We start from the raw sequence: 24635 nt of genomic DNA on the forward strand, positions 1-24635 counted from the left end.
TGCCAGCGGGTTACAGTGATGGCATTGCATGAGGCCCTGATTGAGCTTCAATTTGATCATTTTATCTGATTGTGAGGTAAACAGTATCATGATGGATAAGATCTCATTACAATAGGAAAGTGAGAGTTTAATTTCCTGTACATGTTCCATCTTTATTAATGTCAGAGTCAGCAGGTCGTCAATTACATTACAGGTCTTGGTACTCTGGCTAGGCTTCCGGCTTGACACAAACGAGGCCAGCGAGCCAGCTTAAAGGGATTACATTTGGCACAATCCTCCAGCCAATTTTGATTTGGTTTTGGCATTAACACTGAATCTCACAGTGTAAATTTCTTTACAACTTTTAGTATAAAAATAGACTGGAAAAACATTAAGCTGTTTAATTCATCTATATTATTGCCTGATTTCTTGAAATGGCTGCCAGAGAGGCAAGAGACCAGCTGGTGCAGAAACAGCAGAATTGTTGTCTGTCAACAAGGAAGAAACTACAGGAGAAGACAGTGACTATCACACCCTGACACCAGTGTGTCCAGTGAAAGTAAGAATGAAGAAGAAGAAAAAAAAAAACTTCAATAATAAACCTGTCAACACTCCAATTTGAATACCCAGGAGCCACAACTGTCTCAACTCTCCTCCCCTGGCGATAGTCATCATCACGGACACTCTCCTGAGAGACAGCATCTCATCTATCAGTCACTCACACACACATGCACACACACTCAAACAGCCCCCTCATCACATCATCTCTATTTGTCCCATTATATCCTTAACACACTCTAAAATACCTCTGCTGCTCCAGGAAGGGAACTGTGGAGGGTTGAGGGCTGTTGGTGTGTGTGTGTGTGTGTGTGTGTGTGTGTGTGTGTGTGTGTGTGTGTGTGTGTGTGTGTGTGTGTGTGTGTGTGTGTGTGTGTGTGTGTGTGTGTGTGTGTGTGTGTGTGTGTGTGTGTGTGTGTGTGTGTGTGTGTGTGTGTGCGTGCGTGCGTGCGTGCGTGCGTGCGTGCGTGCGCTGTCAGTGGCTTCATTACTAGCGCCAGCTATTGCCTATGCCTGTCGCTAAGACTTTGAGACAGCCTTGTTTGTTTGTTTCCCCACCGTAATCCTCAGCTGAGATTTGACGTGCAGCGCGGAGCCTTAGCTGTGTTACCCACAGGCCTCTGGGAGCTGGAGCGCCGTGGTATGTACCAGGAAAAGAGAGAGAGAGAGGCACAAGAGACGTACACCCATTGCACCTGATCATTACCATGCTAAATTTATATTGATTGCTGTAGCTTAAGAGCTAAATGTGAGTTATTCCCCTGACGCGGTTCCTGTGTAGGATCTGTAGTGGTGGGCTGCTGGTAATCCAGAGAAACCACAACATGTGCACTGTGTTTGGCCATAGATTTGATAGCACACATTATATAGGGCATGGGAGAATATATTTAAACCTGACCACTCCCACCAGTAGTGATTTTTAATGGTGATTTGCACAGCAATTGGATTTTACATTAGATCAAACCCAGCGTACAGAAACTTACACGGGGAAGTGGCAGACCTGAAAGGGTGGGCAGTGGCTGGGTAGTTCTTCAAGATGTTCCCAGCTTTTCCTGCTCTGCCAGATAAAGTTGGGTGTTTGCAGCGTCTCTCCTCCTGCAGGAAGTTTTCATCACACATATGCATATGTGCTTGCCCTTGACATTATCATCAGCAGATTTGTGCTAGGGGCCCCGAGGTAAGGTTGAAATACTGCTGAGGCTTCTGAGAGAGTGGCCTGCTTTGGAGAGTGTCCACGGGCTAAATACGCACCCAGAGACAGAGGCAAGGAAGGGAAAAAGCTCAGTAACTGAACCTAACAGAGCACCCCTCAGGGGACAGCAGTAATTAAACAGTGATTAAATTAAGGGGCAATGCGGGCAAAACACGGACTGATTGACACTCTGCTGGCTCCTCTCTCTCTCTCTTTCTCTCTCTCCCTCTCTATCTTCCTCTCTGTATCTCGCTCACTCGCTCTCTGCGGGTTCAGCTCTGTCGTGGAGCATTGCTTTCCATTGACCTCCAATTACTCACCCACTCTGAATTCTTCAAGGTCCAATTTTCGAAAACTATTTTCTTAACTGTGTTAAGAACATGGATCGCTGCACATTTGCCTCTGAAAAGGCTGAGCTGCAGGACTGGAACACAGAAGTTGAGTAAAGGAAAAAAACACTTAAATGCATGGTGTCTTTGTGCTTCCAATACTATCAATGTTTACTTCAGATAAACTCACAAACTACAATCGCTCTAGCGTTGCAGTACTATCAGTCTTCACTACAGACAAACTCACAAAAGTACAATCACAAGAAGATGCCAGTGATTCAGAAACCGTACTCATGTGGAATCCAAAGCAAGTCTCCCCTTTTTCGAGCCAGCAGCCAGGCAGCTTTAGAAGTGCCTTATCAAATACTCTCCTAGGGGGGGAAATACTATAAATTACCTTTGGTGACTCCTTAAACCCAAAGCAAATAGACAGACGGAAGAGCTGAGCAACAGCAATAAAACCAGCTTTAACAAAACAATCAGAAAAACCAAGACACTGAAATTGCCTTCCACCGAATCTCAAATGCTCCACACGTTCCTGGCTTACCCTGCTCGCCACAGTGCACCAAGTCTTCAGCCCTTTGTATAGATTTGTATAAACCAGGTCTTGTGCTTATGAAAATGCGTACTGAGGGTCCTTCAACAATCTGTTAAGTCTTCTCATAGTGAAGAAGGTCTTCCTTAGTGTGCAATACAAATTCAAATAGCTGTATGGAGATGGATTATGGGGCAGACAAAGAACAGGGGTCCACTTTAGAGGATGGGTTCAAGATGACAGGTATTGATTAAGTGCTCAATGAGAGCACGCCTATGAAAGGCCAGACACCACACAGCTCATGAAAGAATCATATAGCTCATACACAAGGTGTTCAGCAAACATACAGCCGTGAAGTGGGTGTGTGAGCACATTCAAACTTGTCATATCGCAGGCCAAAGAGTTGACAACTCGCTTTTCTGTGGTTAAAAGTCATTAAAAAATAATATCAAACTTTTCTCATGTATTTTGAAAGCCTATTTGTACCTATATATCTAGTTAACTATTGAATGAAGCAGACATCAACAGCAAGCAGAAATGGGAGCTTTTGTGTATGTGGCTTTGCCCAGAAAGAGAAATGATCCTGTATGGCAGAAGCCATTATACTTTGGTTTGAACAGCAGTTTGACAACACACATTCCTTAACTTCTGACACTGGTATTGGAGGGAAAAGAGGAAGGATGTTCTCAAAGATAACATGTGAATTTAATTTCTTGGTGAAACAGCGGAACTGGAGGACTTAGCCCTCCCGAGCATAAATTGTGCAGTCGATGCGCGGTTGTCAGAGTTGTGATGATGCCGTGCGAAGACAGCCGTAATCGCAACAGCACTGCCAGCCTGACCCACCTCATCATCCCTGACATTTAACGCAGCGCTGTTTCTCTCCCTTTCCCTTCTTCACAGTAAACAAATGTTTTAACCCTGATTTCTATCAGTGGAACCAGAGGACATGTAGTGACACAAAGTGTGGAAAACTTCTGAGAGACGGCGGGAGGAAGAAGCAGAGAAAGTGAGGGGAAATACCACGGGGGGAGGGAGGGAGGGAGGGAGGGAGGGAGTAAGCAGAGAGAAAGGAGTGAGAGAGATTAAAGGAGATAAAGACAGGGGAAAGAAAAGCAGAGAAAGAGAGGGAGAGAGCAGGCCAGCAGGGAGATCTGGCCAGACTGCCACCTAACAGGGGGTATCTGAGACTAATCTCTAAGGAAAGCTGTCAGGTCTCTGCAGACAATGTTCTGATGGAAACTAGGCAATAAATGCTTCTTAGAGCCATCATAAATATGCAGCTTCCTGCCTAACACTCACTGCTCAGACCTGGGTCCGAACTCATTACCCTTCTTCTGAACTAGCACGTTTGCATGCCAAGTTACAGGCGGCATCACTAAAAGCCCCTATAACGCTTGCCTCAGTGGGATATGTGGCTCACTTCTGGGACTAGAAAGCAGGCTCATCAAAACAGAGGGTTTCTTTTTTTTCTTACATAAGTGTTGCAAAAATCTATATTTGACTTCTGAGGTTTGGTTAAATTTCGAATGCACTCAAACAAACCATAATTGTTCATTGAGCAGTAAGATTTTCAGAGTGAAAACCCAAACATTAAGTATGTATGGTTTCTATTTTTTCCATTATGTATGAAACTGTATGTGGTTTAAAGGTGGATCATATGAATAATCAAACGGTATGGAAACATCCCTGGTTAAATCAAATATGTCAGAAAGGAGCATTTTACAGACCCATCACCCAAATATTTTCAATATACAATTTGAGATCTATGAATAGCATTGACAAAAGGCACATTTGACTTGATTACCTCTTGACATTTCCCTCCGTGAATGAAGGCAGCAGTAGATAAGGCAATCACTGGGCTGACATAGTGTAAATATATAAATATGCTCATTTATCCTGGTCTCCAGATAAAGACATAAGGGCACATAAACGCATGAATGGATAACGTCTCAGCAGCTAGCAGGTCCCTGCCTGCCTGCTTCCCCTGCCTGTCTGTCTGTACAGGCTGACAGTACAGCAGCGTGCCCTTCATTATCACCGGGTAATGCTCATCACAACGGCCGTGGCTTTTCTCCATGAAAACCCCAAGTCTCACTCACAATGAGAAATAGGGGAGATAAGGTGCAGGAGACCATTTCTCTTGACATTCACGACGGCAAACTCATCAGTCATGCTGTCAAAGGCACTGGTCTTGGCTAGTTTGGGATTTATGAGAAATAATGATGGGTCGAAAATAGCCGGTGAGGGCTGTGCTTTTACCTTTGGTTTGGGAGTGTTGTGTATTGAGGCACGCTCTGCATAAAACCCAATTTCTTTTGTCAGTGACCCTTGCACTGATTTCACATCCAATCTCACCATGAGGTTTGGCTGAGCCTGTTTGAGTTGGCGCTGACATTTCCGCCTCACATGATAAAAGAGTACGGCAGCAATAAGTTTGTCTAAGAGAAAGTACATCACCATGAGTATTAAGAATGGGTACCACTTCCTTTGATTCACGGGCTATTATTCAAGCGCGGGTCACAGCCTCTGTGCTCTTAATCGCGCTTTAATTCATCCTAAGAAAACTCAACAGCTTTGACTGAAGAAGAATATCATGGACCTGTCCTCTCCTGGACCATATCTGAGAATTGGACAACAACAACACACTAATAGCATGTGTCAAACACTCACATTTTCTCTTCAAACTAGTGACAGGCAGTGACAGATGCTCCCAGTGCAATTCTCTTTGTAAACATTCTGGGACACAATACCATTCAAACAGGAGCAGCTATTGTGATGTACCATAAGGTCTATAAACTTAACGTAACTTATTCATTCCAAAGTCATTTGAAGGTGGATTTCAATATTGTTGCAAGGGCAACATGGTTGAATCTTATAGTACAACTGCACAACTATAGATTATAGTCAGTAGGACTTTTAATGGGATCCCTATGGGACCATACTGCAGGGATGTCCTCAAGCACCAAATTATTAGTCAATTTCAGATTATCAAGTTTATTAATTACTATTCTTAATATATCTTATCAGAGTGCCAGGAGATATAGCCTAACTACCTAAAAGCTGCAAATGAAATGCTCGGCATATATCTACATTAAATATATTAATGAAATACTAGATTGACTTGGTATGCATCTCGCCTGTTATTGAAAAGTTCATGAACCAAAATGAAGGCACACCTGCTAAAATTATTCAGAATGCAACATTACTTACAACCAAAGTGTTATTTTGGAATGTGAAATTACTGGACAAGGGAGTTTGGGGGCAGTTTTGATTCAAGAGTGCGAGTGAGACCTCTTGAAGCTCAAGGGTGCTTGGATCTGTGTGGAAATTAAGCCATGAGATTGTGGCTGAGGGGATGGTGGATTGACAGCGACATTAGCCCCTCAGCACCTTTGCTGTATCACAGTATGGCTCTGTAAAATAGATGGACAGGAATAGCAAATTAAATCTTCTTAATAGTAGCAAGGGATGTACAGTTAGGATGGCTTGAACTGCAGAACTGCACAAGAGCAGGACATGAAGGGTGGTGTTGTTAGTGGAATAAAATCAAGTGGCTATGAAGTGTTTTGGTTAATAGGCCCACTCCATCCAACGTCATATAGAGGGCACTGCCATATTTATATCAATTTTAAAGGAGCTCCTTCACAATGCCTTCTGCCCTATGCTTGAAACAATAGGTCATGTTCTGTTCTTTGCAGTTAATTTGAATAGATTTATTTAATTTGCTGCATTACCACCATGAACAGACCGCAAAGAGTTACTCAGTAACAACAGAGTGAGAAAGCACTCGTCGCTCCTGCTCTGAGAGCACTCTAAGCAGCTGGCTTTTGTTGACGGTTTTCTCACTAGCTGTTTTTTTTTCCCCTTTCCAGGTCCAGTGACAACACATGGCTGTGCCACAAAGACTAACCTTAATGTAGACAAAGCCAAGTCGGCAAATCTTTGCACAAGCAACATGCATGAACGCACACACTTTTAACAGTAGGAGGTACACAGAGGGAGCAAGGCGTTTTTCAATGCATTTAGATGAGACCTTTAACAAAGGTCCCTAATGCAGATATCAATGAACCAAGGGACTGGGCTATTGGAGCGAAATTGGCTGACGGAGGGATGTCACCCCTGTGCATGAAAAATGATGGATCCCATTTGTAAACTTCTCTTCTACCCTACTGCCCCTCCTCTCCTCCTCTACCCCGAGACATGGACACAAGCTTCACCCCCCTTCACAGCCTTCCCCGCCATTGGTTATTAAACAAGGAAGCGAACACATGACTTTGCTGGCAAATAGCAAGTGGGCTGGTAAAATAGGCACTTTACCGGCCATTTCATCTGACTGTCAGGCAGCCCACAGAGGACCTGTGAGATTTCAGTGATGACAGGATAGATTAACATCATTGAATTTGTTTTTCATCTTCCTTTTATTTTCCATACTATTCTCCATGGGCACCGTCAAAATGAAACCAATATCTATGAACCCGCAAACACACAAGTGGAGCTTTCAAAATATTAGATTTTGTGTGTTGGATTGGACAATCCACTGTTTCTTTCCACTAACTCACTGGCTGTGCTTGATTTGAGAGGCACAGATGAACAGACTGCTGCACTGCAACATGCAGTTTTCGTACCCTGAAATTAAATAGATTTACATTTCATATATAAAACTTCTCGCTTTTTGTGTGTGTGTGGGGCGAGGGGTCAGAATGCAAACATCAAACCAAATGATACAACACGGGCCACAAATAATACAACAATTTACAGAGCTTGCAGAAATCATGCTTGGCATATAAAGTGTGATAAGCAACATAATATGCACACTGAGCAATATAACAAACAATGATATATTGCTAATCATCCTTGAATGAATTGCTGCATTTTTAAAAGCGCTGTGTTGAGTCAAAGGTGTAGAGGTTAATATAGGCAAACAGGCTTCTCTGCTGGAAAATGGAAACTTCCCAGTGGAATGTGATGGCCGATTTAAATGCTGACATTGTGGTTTCAGTGATGGAGTGACTTTGGGAAGGTTTGTGGTCTGCCAGTGTTCAAAGCTGTGCCCTGGGGCTAAGGGGTAAATTTGCTAAGTTAATCACATAATGAGGCCAATTAAACATGGGAGAACCCAGGTGAAATGAGAGCTGCCACAGAGCCTCCAACAAATGAGACTCTGCTGATTCCCTCTCTGGACAGAGGCTGGACAACCCAGTTTCAGCTCCAGTCACTAAGTATTCACCTCAGCATTTACACAGTGTACGTAACATTAATGTATGTGCAGTATATACTGGATTATGTGTATGTATTAGTCGAATTAATTTGGCAGGAGTGTGCACATTAACATCCAGCCTGGATTAGGGCTGTGACTAACGATTATTTTCATTATCCATTAATGTGTAGATTATTTTTGCAAGCAATTAAGCACACATTTATACTCTATAAAAAATGTCAGAAAATAGTGACAAATGAACAAGTCCATGGTGATTTCTTCAAATAGGTTGTTTTGTCCAACCAAGAGTCGAAAACACAAAGATGCTCCATTTTAAACAGAGAAAATATGAATATAAAACAGAGAAAAGCATTCAAACTTTACATTTAATGTTTTAAGTTTTAACAAAGTAGTGGAAAACCTATTTGGAGGATTTGAATGTTGCAGACAAATGGAAATAAAGTATCAATAATTCTTTATATTCATTGAGCGTAAAAGCAATTTACAGGCAGGCTATATAAAGAATGATATCATCACGGCAAGCAGATTCATAATTTTTTAATTGAAAAGTAAGCTGCTTTATTCCACATAAAATGTGACGTCTGGTGTGCCGCAGTGGTTACACCTGAAGTGCACAGTGTGATTCGCAGGCAAAAAGCCTTCATTTTGGGATTGGAAATTCCAACTTTTTCACAGAGTTTGTGTTATATGGGTAAGTTAAGATCTACAAACCAGAGTAGGAGAAGGGATAATGTCACTAAGTAATAAATAAATAAATGTAGATGCTTCTTGCATTTGTAGTAAATTTGGAAAAAAATAAAGACCCCTACTGCCTCATGTCTGACTAAAAGGCTTGCACACACCTGGTTATTAAAGATATAGTCTCGAAGCCTGGCCTATTTGTTTCATTTGTAGAGTGGATCTCCATGATGCATACATACCAGGCGCTGCTCTCACGCCAGGTGTAGCCAGTTTCATTGACTGTAGTGGAAGCGTAGTGTTGCAGCAGCCCCTCAGCGAATGCTCCGAATAGATTACGTGCTCAATGTAACCTGCCTGTTGGGACTATATATTCTTAGATAAAATAAAACAGAATAGAAATCATTTACAAACAAACAAAAAAATACATGCCTATCTGGTTCATAATATTTTCTTCACAGCCTCCTGCTGCCAACCTGAAATCAAATAATTTCCATTTACTTTAGGCTTTCTCCCAGACTCAGATAAAATAAAATAGAATAAAAGCTATTTGAAAACAAAAGAAGTAACCATAATCTACTGCTGGCTCAAATCAACTGTACTTATTAATCATTTTCACACAACATTATGATCGGAAAGATTTAAATACAGTGGACTTATGGTGGTGGACTAAGTTTTCAGGGCTTTCAAAAAATTAAATTAACAAATATCAGGAGTCGTTACACAGTCTGTTACATGAACCAGACCCATTTCACCTCAACTTTTACTCAAATTTATGAAATATTTCCTAACTCTCCATCACAAACAGGTGTTTCGGTGGCCAGTCTCCAGTGGGCCCCCTTGAGTTAAACTGCTGGTATGTGTTGTTGACGAGAGTATCTGAGTGTTCGAGTGCTCTTGGAGGGTCTACCGGAAGATAAATCACTCCAGCAGCAATTAGACTTTACCGAATGCCTCCTACATACGTGTAACTCCACAGGGAGAGCAGGCCTGAGGTGAGAGATCCTGAGGGTTATACACTGTCCATGATGTATGGCAGTGAAACTGTATATTCATGTGCCATTGTCTTACAGATAAGAGTTCAATAATCTTGGAGAGCTGCCCCCTTCTAAACCATTTCTAGTTCATGTACAGTTCCAAGGGTTGGGGCATTATGGCTCCTTGCTTTATGATACAGAGATGTCTACTTTAACTGGTCAACAACTGACAGCTAAAGCCTGTAGGTGTGTGGGTTAGTTTTGAATGCGGACCGGAGCGAGCCAAGGATAGGATATCTTGTGTTGCTGTAGGGCTTCCATAAATGACTGTATGACTGTCATGGACGCAACACAAAGCAATAAGGAACAGCAGAGAGAGCAGTGCATTAAAACATGAATACATGGGGAGATATATGGGCACTAATGAAAGAATATTTCATCACCATCAAGGGTTTATAAAAAGGCCCACCACTCTGCCCACCACGATCCTCTAATCTGGATGTAGAGGATTTGCTCAGAGTAAGATGGACAAGGGAAATTAACGCAGGCACATTTTACCAGATCATATTGCGATGATTTGTTAATAAAATGCAAAGCGACAGGCTAGATGTGAGACAGCGACTATAGCGTAGCAATGATTTAGACTTAATCCGTCATTATCCCGCCTTTGAAGTGACCTCGCTATGCATGTTCCCACTGTGACCCAGAAGCACACTCTCAGCTTCTTCATTAGCCAGGATGAAATAGAGCCACAGAACACACGACTTTGATGTCCACACAGAGCCTCAGTCGTACAGATACACACACAAACACACATCTGCATAAATGCACACTCACAGATCACAGATATCCTTATCACTGACTACACTGAGGCATGGAAAAACATTATGGTTTTTAATCAATTATGGCCCTCACCTTTGGGGCAGCACATTCATTACATACGATAGGAGCAGCTAAGAGACAATATTCCAATTGCGTGCTGAGATTGAAATGAAAGAAATTGTATGGTTAGAGGGTAGACAAAGACGGCAATTTTGCACAGCAGAACATCCCTGACTGGATTTACATATGCACACACAAAAGGCTTATAACGCATGCGATTTCACTGATATAATTTATGTATGTACCCAGTGATTTATTATCCTTAGATCTCGACTAGAAATCAAGCACAGATCTCCTAAAGAGGTCCACACGTGCTGCCAGTAAATGATAGCTGTTATAAAAGTTTATCATGGCAATGAAATGAAACGAATCAATCAAAAAGGCACAGGTTGCCGTCATGCAAAACACTGCCCAATCAGAGATAGTTATTAGGTAGAAGGTTTAAAAAAAAAAATAAAAAGATTGAGCACATGCAGAACACGAATGCACAAGTGTTTGTTATAAAACAATCACAATGCTAACATGATGTCGCTGAAAAAAGTATGGAAAGTATTACTAAGAGGAGGAAGTTTTCAAGGAGCATCTCGAATGTGCCGGTAACCACACGTACTGAGATCAAAAGATGTCCATACACAGATCCAGTGAGCTAAATAGCAGATTAAACGGCAAAGATGAGCTGATGTCCACACGTGAAGCTATACATGCGTACAGTACAACACAGTGAGACAAGAAGCATCCATCATTTTCACACCTATTCTCACTCAGCCAAGTCACAAAATGATGTCAGGTAATACATACATACATCATGTATTCTCCTAAACTTGGCCCTTCAATGGCCAACAAAGTGTTGAATCCAATAAATTTGTTGATTTTTATATGTAAGACAAGGAAGATGACCAGGTTGCCGCCTCTGAAAACTCCATAAAAACTATGAAGCTAAACATTGTTGATCCAAAATATACAGATTCAGCAATTGTGTAGCTTATTTCTCGGTTCAAATGTTTTCAGAAACACTTTTTGGTGAACCGTTTTCATAATACAGATCGTTTCCAAACAAGCCACCATGTTGATTTGATCAGAAAATCCAGGAGCAGACAGCCACAAGTAAAAGCGTTCAATCAGGTGCAACCTGGTCGTGTTTGCATGGTTGGGAAGTGGCCTGACCCCTTGTGTCCAAAAAGGCCTTGTGGATACGTACTATTACCTGTTAACATGGGCAACGCAAAAAATAAAAGCAAGAGGATCCACAGTGAGCACACTCTGCTCAGGTAGTCGCTGTGGTCCAGGCGAAAAGTACAGTACTAAACAAATATATTGAAAATAAACCTTAATTTCTTAATCAACTAAATAAATTACTCACTGTGCAAATCAATGTACTAAACATAGTATGTGCTGTATATCGAATACATATATTGCTTTCCAACTTAAAAAAAAAAAAACTGTGATCCTTAAAGAAACAACCCATCTGTGTATTTGGCACACAGTCTGAGAGAGTCTACTCCCTTACAAAAAAGGTGTGAGCACCCATGCGGTTAGCTGCACAACACACATGTTTGCTGCACAGTGTAGAAGTAGTGTCCTTTCCCCAGGCAATGGCCCGTCAGGCCAGACAAGGAGGCCGGGTGTTAAAGTGTGAGCCGGGTACACAGAGTAACAACAGGGCCATCTGCCCTGGGAATGCACACATCCATCTTACTAAGGACAGCCAGTCTGGGAACAGATAAAGGAAAACAAGAGGGGGACAGAGGAGGAGAGGGAGAGTGAGGAAGTGAGAGTGGGACAGGAAAGGAAGCAGTGGGGAAGAAACTGAGGAAAAAAAGAAAAGAAATGGAAACTGAAAAACAAATTTGTGCTCGCTAGTGTGTGTGTGTGCGCGATGTTGGTGGTGAAGCGGAGCTGCGAAGGAGCAAATGAGTGAAGACAGGGTGAGAGCAGAGAGAGGGGAGCGGTTGGTATAACAGTAATCTAGTCTGGTGGCACCATCTGCAGACAGTGAAAGCTGAACAAATTACACAAGCACAATATGTATGCGTTCATGATGCTGCCGTCATTTACAACCACACAAAAAACTAGAGTGGACATTAACACCCAGAATACGTAACAATAGAGGGAAGTCAGTGAAACACCAACTTTTAAAGCTTAATTTTGCCAACCGTTACAGATAAAAAGCACACTAGGAATCTTATGAACAAAAGTGTGAGTATTACATTGAAAACATTATGCTCATGATTCATTATGTATTTGAAAACATGATATCAGGAAGGTCAGTTGAGAGGACAGCGGTAAGTCTCGGCTCCCGCCGTCATGCCTGCTTCATAACCATCTGGATACGTCTCCAAACACTGCAGTCAGCAATCTGGGTGCAGTGATATCATCCAGCATTCTCCATTTGTTTTTATTTTTGGACCATTTTCTCATCACTGTATAATCAGTATATATAGTCCCACTGATATAGCACTCGTTCCCTCTCTCTCTTCCTCTGACTCCACATTACCTTATCACAGTGAGAGCTTTTAGCAGTGCTTCCAGCCATTAGCTTCAGACAGTGGGTAACTACTAGGCTGGAACACAGAGAGAGATAGAGAGAGAGAGAGAGAAAGAAAGAAATAGAGAGAGAGAGAGAGAGAGAGAGAGAGAGAGAGAGAGAGAGAGAGATAGAAAAGTGGTCTCCTGGTGGCTCTGGATGATGTCAGTGGCAAAAAGGTCTTTTTATAACTCCACCTGTCTATCTTGCCTGCGAGGAGGCTCAATACAGGTCTCAAAGGATGTGGAGCCTCTATATAAAATGACCTTCGACAATTTTCATTTCACTTAAGACAACATACAGAAGTCCATAGACACTTTCATCCTACTCGGCCTGTGAGCAAAGTGTCCTATAAAACCTCCAGGAGCGCAACGCTGTGCCCTTGAGCAAGGCACTGAATCACAACCACAGAAACGTTGCCCAACAGCTTATGATACAAGATTGTTGTACGATTGGGGCAGCTCCCACATACTGAATCTAAATTCTAAAAATTCTAAATTCTAAAATCTAAATTTTGTTCAGGCGATTGCTGTAAAGAGGTGTTTGCAGTTCATTTCCCTGGGTAAGGGTTGAAAAGGACATCTGTACTATGTATATTATGCTTCAAGTATTATTTGAGCGCTATAGTGCAAACTGCACTCCACATTATAATCCATCATTTGTAATCACCACAATTATATCACGGCAAGAGAAGAGAATTACTTTATACTATATATTTTTTCCAGGCAACTTTGTGGACCCCTGGCTGCAACAGACCTGCAACACTCTGGCTTCAAGCCTCCTTTTAGAGCAGAATAGCTGATTTAACATCACGGTGAGAACAATTGTTCAGCTGCTTACTGAAGCGTTTGAGCTGGTCAGAGTGCCTGCCATGTGAGACGGCTGATGTGTTATTGACAGATGGCTAGGCTCCTGCCCCTCCACAGGAGACTTCCAAACCAAACAACTACTGGATACACCAAGGTGATCCTCACATCAATATCAATCAATTATTCACATATTTGCGCTGGCTCGCAAAAAGCAGCTTGACTGCATTTCCTGTGAGAGACTGACATGCATTTTGCAAGAGGGGAATGGAGGGAGCCCAGCTATTACCCCGCGTTTGATCCTACAGTTGTGGTGAACTAAGTTTCGCACTGTCACAGCGTGACATAGAACTGCGATTAAGTGGGTCAATGATTCTTATTGTCTGCATTACAGCCATTAGCTTTTATGGAAGAATACATCATGTGCGCCAGTTCTATATTTGAAGTTACATGCAGAGAAGCCTGTTTTATTCATTTTCAAATTTCTTTCGACACAAAACCGAGGTCAAGCCTTAAACTTTTCTGCATACTAAGTGCACTTGAACTGAATACATAACTAGGGAGGAATATTTTTGTGTGGGCGTTATGGAACATGCTGGGGAGGAAGAGAAGCACTAGCAATAGTACTGTAGTTATACAAGCAGCTGTGTCTAGTGGCTTTGGCAGTACTTGAGGGAGATCTAGTTTATTATTCCTTGTTTAGTCAGCCTCTCTGGACTTTTTCCTTGAAGTGCTTCATATGAAGTATAAAGTAAAGCACTACTACACTGTGTTTAATACGAGGTGCTTTGGTTTGCTTTAGTACATACCATCACACGCTCTCCTTTTCTGCTTCCCTCCCTCATGTCACACAGAAATATTAAAGCTGTGCCCCGAGGTCAACGGCAACAGCCCTCACTCTACCCATCACTGTGCCCTTGTGTTCTTCATAGCCACCAATATGAGACGCAATGATTCATTCTTTTGATCCACTCCAATATCATTAAGTTATTAGTTGATTTCAGTGGATTTAATCAGCATAGTAATTCCTCTCCATGGGAAGATAAGTCTCTCTCAAGAGCAGTTACGCCGTCCACTATGCCTGCTGATTAGACACAAGCCCCCAAAATAATTCATCAGAAAACTGCAAAAAATAATTTATCAAAAGTGCTTCTCACAAAACCCGCTCAGGACCTTTGCTTCTTAATAATTAAACTCCGCAATTAGGCATCTTACCATGCACTCAGTGTGAGGCTCCATGTAATATTCATAACCATACATAATTATGCAATATATTCACTGAAATAAGAGGCTATATATTCACGGTGGGGCTGTCAAGAGGCAAGACATTTTTATTTGGTTTATAACACTGTTTCATCTTATACATGAGCAGCTGGCTTCGGGAGACAGAAGAGAACGAGGATGTCTGGTCCTTAGCAGTCTGACACTGCATTCTATGGCCCTGGCTCTTAAGAGGAAAGAAAAAGAGGGAAAGAAGGAGAAAGAGAGAGAGACAGAGAGAGAGAGAGGGATAAACACTGATTGGTGATGCTCTCACCACTGGAACCACTAATATCAAAGTCTGCTGGACACAACAAAGACGTACCTTAGTGGTATCATTCACTGACCAAACTCAACACAAGATGCAGAAAGAAAGAGGAGGCATTAATTTAAAATGGAGCTGAGATAGGGTGCTGTCTCTAGATGTATTGTATTGCATGATAAATTATACATAATGCCCATCCCAGCATGGTAAAGAACTATAGAAAAAAAAAACAGTCCAGAAGCCTTGATGGTGCCTGACGCAAATAAGCAACAGCAGCGATCTACTGTGGACACACTATGGACAAGGTTGGCTTTCATCTTGAGGCGCAGTTCAAAGCTACGGGCTACGCACAGAACAAACTGGCAATCAAAGCTAATGTGTAACTGGGCAGTGGTGCACTTCACAGAGCCTGTCGTCTCGAGTGCAGGGGAGATCACACACAGGCGCCTCTCTCACATCACAATGGTTGATTTTCAACACACGGTCTTTGGAACTTATTATTTTTCACCATGTAAATGTAAAAAAAAAGAAATCGTATTGCTCTTGGGAGCTGCTGCCTTCTGAAGGCCTTTCGTGACATGTATACGATGAATGAGAAGAAAAGCATACATTTTCTTCAACTTTACTGTAGTTAACAAAGGCTCTCATTCTCCCTCAGTGGAGCCTTCCTTTAGGATATCATTTATTCTTTGCCTGAATAAAATCCCTAGAAGGATGAGCAAATGAAGCAGAGCAAAAATACATATTCTGTATGACAAGATGTATTGTTGTAGACTAACATCCGTAGATTACTTTAGTGTTGCAAGTATCATGAAGCTCTTTGTGGAGGGATTTCATAAGCATATAATATCCACACCAAGCATCTGTAATGCTCACAAGTTGTTATAATTGTTACAATAACATGGAACATGCTGTTTCTCCATATGGTTGATGAACACTGCTGTGCTCTATATGGAGCTCTACTACACTCTGCATTATGTTTTATGCATTTGAGAGAACAGGTTGAATCAACGAGACATTTGATTATATTAATTTTGCAGTGGTCTACACTATAGTCTAGTACATACCTCTTGAATGAATGCCATGCAGGTCAAAGCAATGAATGTTAGTGTTTAAAATTAGCTGTAAAAAAAGACAGATAAAAAGAAAATTGTTTATATATAAACATTCAAGAATCAAACCTTTCTCTCAAGACTTCTAACGCTGTATAATAAACACAACCAGTGTGTTTTTCCCCTCCCTGTCATTGCCTGCACTGCAAAACAATGACCTTTTAGGATATGACACAATTTTACTGCCGGTATAATACAGATGTGATTAACATAAATAAGACTTAAAGTCAAATAGGCGTAAAGGTCGTCACTCAGGACTAGTCTCAGGTCTGCAAGGTGATTTACAACAACTTAATTTGACTGTGTGGAGTAATTTATCTGTGACAGAGAAAGCCATGCAACTCTCTGCATGTTGTGCGCACATACAGGCGACAATATGCCATGACTGCACACATCTCATATCTACCCAATCAGTCAAGATGCTTTACAACTTCTGTCAGAGGCCCTAACAGTTCTCATAAATTACAAGGCCATTGTACATGGTGCCAATAACTTTTGAAGGAGAATCTCAGCTAAACTGAACCCAGTAGTATCTCCTGCTTTTATACATGGAAGTCAAGATGGAATACCCCTGGTAAAGTATATGAAGGAGGCAGGGCAAGTGCTTTGATGGAAGATTTGCTTTTAGAAAAGTGCCTCCTTTTTTCACTCAGCTGACAAATTCCTTTCCAAGATAAAAACTGGCCCAGATATTGACGTTTTGATGCAAAGCAGGTGGCAGGCGAGTTTGATTCTGTTAGAGATCACTTGCTTTTCCTTTCACATCCCACTTCCCTCCACTGCGGCTCTGAGTCTCCTGTTAAGCTTTGCATCTGTGTCATCTGCAGATCCACTGTGACAGCCAGGGAGTATGAGGCATGAATGATGCAGAACCATTCATAAACAGCAACAACAATATAATGTGATAGGGACAGAAAAATGAGTATGTGGGTTTGGAGTCTGCAAGCAATAATGTGCTGTGATTTATTTCAGATGCCCCCTGCAGTGTCCATTGATATTCTGCTGGGAAATCATTGCCAGTACTAGAGTGTGTACTAGAGCTGAATCTCGACCTGTAGCACCACCAATATGAGGATAATTGAAAGAGAATACACATATATGTGTAAAAATCATGCACACGTGTATGAGAAAAACATTTGCTCTAAACTGCTGTCTACGTGCATATGTGTACATGTATGTGTATTTGTATAGCACTGATGACACGTGAGTGAGGTAGGGAGCCTGCTGTTAGCACAGGATGCAGTGATTTTCATGGTGTCCCACCGACAGCGCGAACCTTAGATTGAAGGGCAGACAGTGATAACCACGTGTGGGGATTCACATCCCGTTCCATTTAGTCACCTTTGGAATTCTCACAAGGAACAATTGAAGATGCTGAGAAACCATCGAATGGGCCTTACCACCAAAGCCTATGTTTTGTAGACAATTAGAATGAAATTGCCTGAACCAACTGAAAGGCACATTCCCCCAACAAAGGAGACTGTCAAGTTTACATCATTGCTTTCATTTGTGTTTTAACACCATGTTATGTTTTTTCCCCCCATAATCAAACGTGTATAGCACCTATTCTGTGTGCTTTCAGATGTGTTCTTCTCTAGATCAGTCACATAAAAGTCAGACCATGCAATTCTATTTAGAATTTAGAAGTTATGGAGAGAGAGTATTTTCATAGTAACAAGGTACATATCCCTCTCATTCTGTCTGAGTGGTTCCAAATTACAAACGACATGGGAAATATAAAGAGCAGTGAATAATCCCTGGCTCTCAGCATGGCACACCTTGATGTGCAGGTGCCTTTAATAGTAGAATAAGTCATCTGAGATTGGGGAGGCAAAAAAACCCACTCAACCAGATGGTCTCCATAAAGCACGGCGTAAAGCTCTCCCAGATGTTGAGAGGTGGTTGCGGATCCGGTGACATGCAATGTGAGGGAGGAACTGGTAATGCAGAGTGTATTAGTGGTCTCTTTATGGGTGCATTAGGTGCCGTGGAGGGGAACGCGGGGGCCGCCGCGGCTGCTGCTAGTGAGCTACTACCAGGTTTTATGCTTTGATGAACCTACCCTTGAAAAACCGGGACATCCGTGACCGTATTCTGCAAAGCCTGGAAGACACCTCCCTCACTTTAGCCTCCTGGAAAACATAAATCAGTTTCTCATATCATCATCTAGTCATATTCAATGCATATGCAGCTCTAATCGGTAAATCTGTCAGCTTTCTCCTCCTTTAGTGATATATCAGAATCGTAATACTCTCCCACATATGCAGTAAATCTCTGACAAAGCCTATGTTTTTTAAAATTCAAAGACGGGGCTACATGAAGCAGAGAACTTCACTTGAAAACAGATACAGAGTGGAGTAGCAGTACAGTTTAGGATGTCTCTGCACTGAAAGCTTCAGTGCATTCCAAAGTGTCATCTCTCTCCTCACCACTAAACAGTAGCCCAGACAGGAAGCCAGAATAAATTTCCCCAGTTCATTGTCCCCGCTGAGGACTAGCAGAACATCTCAGTCTGATTAATGGCTGTACACTGTCTAATGAACAGTAATTGAATGGTATAATGCAGTAGGTCCTTAAAAGCCCAGAGGAGTCGTCTTCCTCTGCCTCGCTCTCTGGAAATGCAAGGCGGTGACATTGTCTAGAGTTGATTATAGTTGACCTTGCATGGGGAGAATAAGGCCTTTGAAATGGCTAACCTAAGCTTTGGGGAATAGGAGCACTGACAAAAAACAACTGAAAGACAAATGAAATGGACTTGCATTGGAAAAGGAAACGAATGGATCAATGCAGCGGTCAATAATGATTCGATTTTTATCACAAAATTCTTACGAAGAGGAAGACAATTGATCAAACATCCCTAGTCGTATTGGCATTTCTAACAATATTAATTAAGAAAAAATGCTTAGCTGACTGGTTGATAAATCAGCCAATATTGTTAAATCAAAACAAATGATAGTTGTAAACACAATACCACACCAGTGAGTACAAATCTACCCTTGTCCACAGTTCCTCAAAGTCTATGACATCTACAACAGAGTCCCCCCTCATGAAATCAATCAGCTCTTTAACAGAGTGCACTCTAAAGGAAAACCCAACCTTCAGAAAGCCCAACAAAAGTCAGTCAAGTGATTATAAGAAAAGCTTTGATAAATGTGCATCAGGCTCTTGCCCGCCATCCTTCGCTCCCTTCCACTGAGATAGCCTGCCTTCACTCCCAGCGGACATCTCCACTTGGCAGAGATGCTGAATCTCGTTATTCTTTATTTGGCCCGGACCACACAGGTCAATATTGCGCGCGCACAACTGCCTCACCGGTGTACTGTCTGCAAATGTATTCACTATTTAAATTCAGTGCAATAAATCATTTAAAGCTTCGGCTGAAAATGTAATCATGTAATTGAATTTGGTCATCAATATCTACTATATACATGCACGTATACAGAGTGTGCGGGGCATTTCACAAGCACATGTGAGCACTGGAGTGGGAGGAAATCTGTCCGAACTCAGCTCAAAGTATGAGTCATAGCAGTGCAGTTATCCCTCATTATTATTCACAGCCCTCTAAATGATGAGGTTGCCGACAACGAGACAGCGACAGTCTGTTTGGCCTCAAAGGGAAAAGAGGAGAGTATGCATGAATGATGATTAGACTTTAAGTTAGGTAAGTCTCACCTGCAGCATCATTATTCCTTCTCTGACGACAAGTTATATAAATATGCTGAAAACCTCAATAAAACACGAATGAACATAAAACAAAATTGCTGCAAAGCAACATTTTTGTGAGGTAGAAGGTGTTCTTGTAGAAAAAAAAGATACATAATCTAACTTTACATAGTTTAGGGTTAAAAGATGCCCTCAAACAAAAATCCTACCTACTCCTAATGTCTGTCTTCGTTAGCTGACAAATCAAAAACTGCTTGGCGAGATGGTTATTGCAAAAAGTAGCTGAGTCTGGACATGGGATTATTATTATTATTTTCCATTATCTAATGGTCTTTCCCTGCAATCCATAGCCAATCTGAATCAGCAACATTCATGTATGACTAAAAGCGATAAGTAATGAATTAAGCTATTGATGAGGTCTTTAGCCAGGGTCATAACTGGCCCCCAGAAGTCAATAATTACCCCGATAAGAATATCTTTATTGCAAAAGTGCATACAGCAGCAAAATCATCACCACACCAAAACATTCCCCCATGGTGTAATTGCCACTGCTTGAAATTATAGTTTTCATTAAAACAAAATGTTCAAGGTTATTGATTGCTTAAATAAGACTCAATACCTTCTCATTTCAAAGCCGAATGAAATTGCTTGGAATAGTAATATCACCCAACTATTGTGCGCATTCATCACAGTTACACTGCTTCATATGGCTGTCCCTCGAGGATTAGTAGAGCAAAATAAGTGTATTTAAATGAGCGTAATTTCTGGGAACCAAAGATCCATGCAAAAACATCTGTATACGCGTCTCAGCCCCACTTCATCACCGTGGACGTACAACAATAAAGCAGACTAATAGACAGACATGAAATGCAACCACAAAGTGTTATGAGGCTCTACTCTAATCAAAAATACCCAACTCTTTGCATTTCTTTGAGGGTGATGTTGTGATGCATACAGCTAAAATCATACTACACAGAGTTGTACCTTGGGCTCAGGTGTCTGTAATCCTGCGTCTCCAGTGCCAGTGCTGCGCTCTGTGCCTTTCACTGCCTCTCTTTGCCCTGAAGACAGGTTGAGCTGGTAAATATACAGTACACAAAAGACAGAGGAAACCATGGAGACAGAAAAACAGGTTATTCACATATTGGATAAAAGGACAGTTGCTGGTAGCAGGTCTACTTGACGCTCTTGCAATTATGGAAATGCTGATTATCATAATTGCTGGTTAGACCATTTTTATGTGACCTAATCCAGAAGCAAATGAAATTGCAAATTGGACCTAATAATAAAGTAAAAATGAACTAAACGTGAAATAGTAAGTATTATGAAACTCATAAGGGTACTTACATCCTTCCTGGAACCTGCAGACAAAGACCTCTGCAGACACAAACTGCCTGATTCATGGAGGGAGGCCTTGCAGGGACCCACAGAACAACTCCCATCCTCATACTCCTCGTCAACTATCTTGGCCTCAACCTGCATGGAGGGAGAAAACAAAACCCCCCTTGGCTTACACTGTACTGTACTGATGTATTGATTTTGCTAAATATTTATATATTTATGCAACTTGTTCTACTGAGCATTCACAAGTCTTTGTTTTTTGAGCAGAAAATGATATTCTTCTGTACTAGAAGTACATTTATAAGATGGAATCAGCACTTGTCTAGCTGGCCTGTGTTTCTCTATGATGATGCTGATAATAGTGTTTTTAGACTGGAATCAATTCTATACTTCTTGTCAGATCAACAGGACCAAGTTGTTCAAAGATTGCCTGCTGCAGACCTCATCAGGCTGCAGTGCTGTGTAAGGTTGTGCTGTACCTGGTCAATTGGCAGGTCCACCTTCAGCTGGCGGTCTTCCTGCACTTCCACTGCTCCTGCCATCTCACTTCTTTTGTTTTGTGCATTGAACACGCTGCCCTCTGAGAAAAGTGATTAATCACAATTACCTCAACTGCTGGCAGTCACCGTCTCATTCTTCTGCACACTCATTCTCTTCCTCTCCCTCTCTCTACACCCCTCCATCGCTCACTGCCCTCCTGTCCTCTCCCTTTGCTTTTCCTGTTCAACTTCACAAGAGATCAATGTTGCTGTCAAGCCATTTATTTATTTAGAGTGGTCCCACAGACGAAAGGGCCACAGAAAGCCACAGCTGCCCTGCCACAAATATGGCCAGCCAGCGTGAACTTTCAGTCCAGGGTTAGTTCCTGACAGTGACAGTTTGTTCTTGATGCCAGTGGGGAATAGCTCATATGGCAACGTCACACTGTTTTTCCTTGTAAACAAACTCCTTTTTGTCTGTGGCTGCTGAATCTGATACTGTGTGAAAAGTGAATAATTAAATACACTATTGAGCTTGAACCTACTTCAATGGCATTAACTAATTTCATTTAAATAATAAATGAAGCGTAGTAGGTTAATCAATGATGAGACAAAGAAACGATGTATAGAAAAAGAATGTGGTTTATAGTTTTAGCTCAAAGAGACAATTATGCAACTCCAAAACATGTAGACTTCAATATGATTTTTTTCCCTCGAGCATTATTTCTGGATCCCTTTCTAGACTCACTCCAGTTAGAAAAAAGGTACATTTCATGAAAGTGTGGAGCCAGAAGCTCTAATCCTGATTTGATCTAATAATGTCAGATATGAAAAGATGACAGGTTTTAAACTGTTACAATTAGCCCATTTATGCTACCATATCATTTCATGTACTGTGTGAAGGATGAGTCTTTCAAACTGAGTCACTGCATTACTGTGCACATGAAATGACGACTACTGAATAACTGAGGAAGCAAACACATAATTATAGTCTCTTAATGATAAACAGAGTATCAATTCTAAACAGTTTACTTGTGTGTTCAAACCCATTAATCTAAAGGACTATTTTGTCAATTTCACAAACTTTAGTGAGCATTATTTGTGATTAATAAATTATTACCATTTTTATCCCCACATCAGCAGAAATCTTGAGCATTTTGTTTTCCCCTGCACTTAGTTAACAAGGCTTTCTGGATACATATTCAACAAAATGGCCTGATTGAATTCATCTATGATTTAAGCCCCCCTGACAGTGTTTGAAGTCTTGTTCTGTTTAATATTCACAGAAAAGACTGGTGTTTCTTTCAAAGAGCAGGGAGCTGTGTTCTGTTTGGACTTAAAAGAGCAGATTGAGCTCCTTCACCTGCCAAATGTTAGGTTTTTTTCCCTTTATGTTCCCAAGACAAGCTGAACTCATATCTCACACAGCAACACACATACAGGGGACTGTATAATGATGCACACACTTACATGTGTGTGCCTGCACTTGCACATGCATACTGCACCCAAACACATGCATATAGCTATAAATCTGTCTTCAAAAGCCAACAGGTTTCCACATATTATTATAGTGAAGAAGGGGGTGTTGAAGGGAAAACACACTGTAAGGACGGTGAGAGACATATTTCTGTGGAATTGCTGTGCTTACCCCCTGTCGAGAAGAGACCTGGGTTTGTGGACACCTGCCTCTGCTGTTTAGTTCTCTCCAGCTTGGCTGCATGTTTCTCCACCTGGCCCCTGACTGTGTGCTCAAGGTCCTCTCTAACGCCTGTGTGAGCAAACTACATGACGAGACAAAAGAGAGGAGACAACAGGGGCAAAGATTAGGGCATATTTCCTAAGATTTCTCTGTGATTCATCATTGACTTTTTGCTGTTTTGTAAAGGAGAATTTGTCTTCTTTTCTTCTTCTTCACACATCAGGGGAAAACTTGTTTCTCCTCTCTTTTTAACATTTTCCATTGACCTCAATTTTTCATGAGTAGATATGCTTTGTAGCTCCCCTGTGACTCCTACTGTATTGAATTCATCTGGTTCCAATACATCCCGTGCACAACCTATCAATCACTAGGGAATGTGGCAAACTAATCATTTATTGATGAAATGGGACAGCCATGAATTTCTAACTGCATTTGTCTTATTTATCAAGCCAGATCAAACAATGAAAATCCAAACAAGCTTAAAGGGAAAGGGAGGGAGTCGTAGGGAATAACTTATTCTTCAGCAGCAGACAGCAGAAGGTTATTGATGGAGAGGGGAGGGAAAAAAAAAAAAGAGGCTTGGGACTTAGTTGCATGGTGAGAGAGTGAAGGAGTAAGAGAGGACGGGAGAGACAGAGAGAGAGAGAGCAGTGGGGAGAGTTCAGAGTGATGTTCAGACAGCAGGGTACACATCTGAATTAATGCTTCCACAAAAGGCAATTTTCTCCTCGCAGGCTCCTCATCCCCTCTGTAGGTAGCAAGGTGAGGTATGTCTCCCTTGCAGAGAATGAGAGACAGAGACACAGAGAGCGGGAGAGAGACTTAATGTTTCTTTTCAGCTACAGTGCTCTTTACTGCAGCTGCATGGCTGGATCCCTGGGCTGGCTCGGGGGATAGTGTAGTGATCTCAGGCTTCCACCAGAATACACTTCTGGCAATGGTGTTTGCAAGCTCACTAACATGGACTCTGGGGAATAGCAGCGTTGTTTCTTCACTTGTTTGCTTTCTTTAATGCAGAGGCAAAGTCTGTTGATATTCTTTTGAATTTCTACAGCCGTTGGTGGGCCGAGGGAGAAAAATAAAACAACAAAAGAAGAGTGAAGTTTGCCTGGTATATTCAGCGAAGGAGAGTTGA

The 24635-nt window shown here is 41.6% G+C and overlaps 1 protein-coding gene across 1 annotated transcript in view; it reads right to left on the minus strand.

Annotated features, from left to right (window-relative positions):
• Positions 1-24635, minus strand: part of LOC139211980 (doublecortin domain-containing protein 2C) — an 85137-nt gene that overhangs the window by 55683 nt on the left and 4819 nt on the right. The window contains exons 7-10 of the mRNA XM_070842414.1: positions 23450-23582; positions 21802-21902; positions 21313-21457; positions 18381-18440 (exon numbers count right to left, since the gene is read on the minus strand). Coding sequence (XP_070698515.1) covers positions 18381-18440; positions 21313-21457; positions 21802-21902; positions 23450-23582 — 439 coding nt within the window. The remainder of the gene's footprint in view (positions 1-18380; positions 18441-21312; positions 21458-21801; positions 21903-23449; positions 23583-24635) is intronic.

This window comes from Pempheris klunzingeri, chromosome 13 (assembly GCF_042242105.1).
Source record: "Pempheris klunzingeri isolate RE-2024b chromosome 13, fPemKlu1.hap1, whole genome shotgun sequence".
Lineage (NCBI taxonomy): Eukaryota > Metazoa > Chordata > Actinopteri > Acropomatiformes > Pempheridae > Pempheris > Pempheris klunzingeri.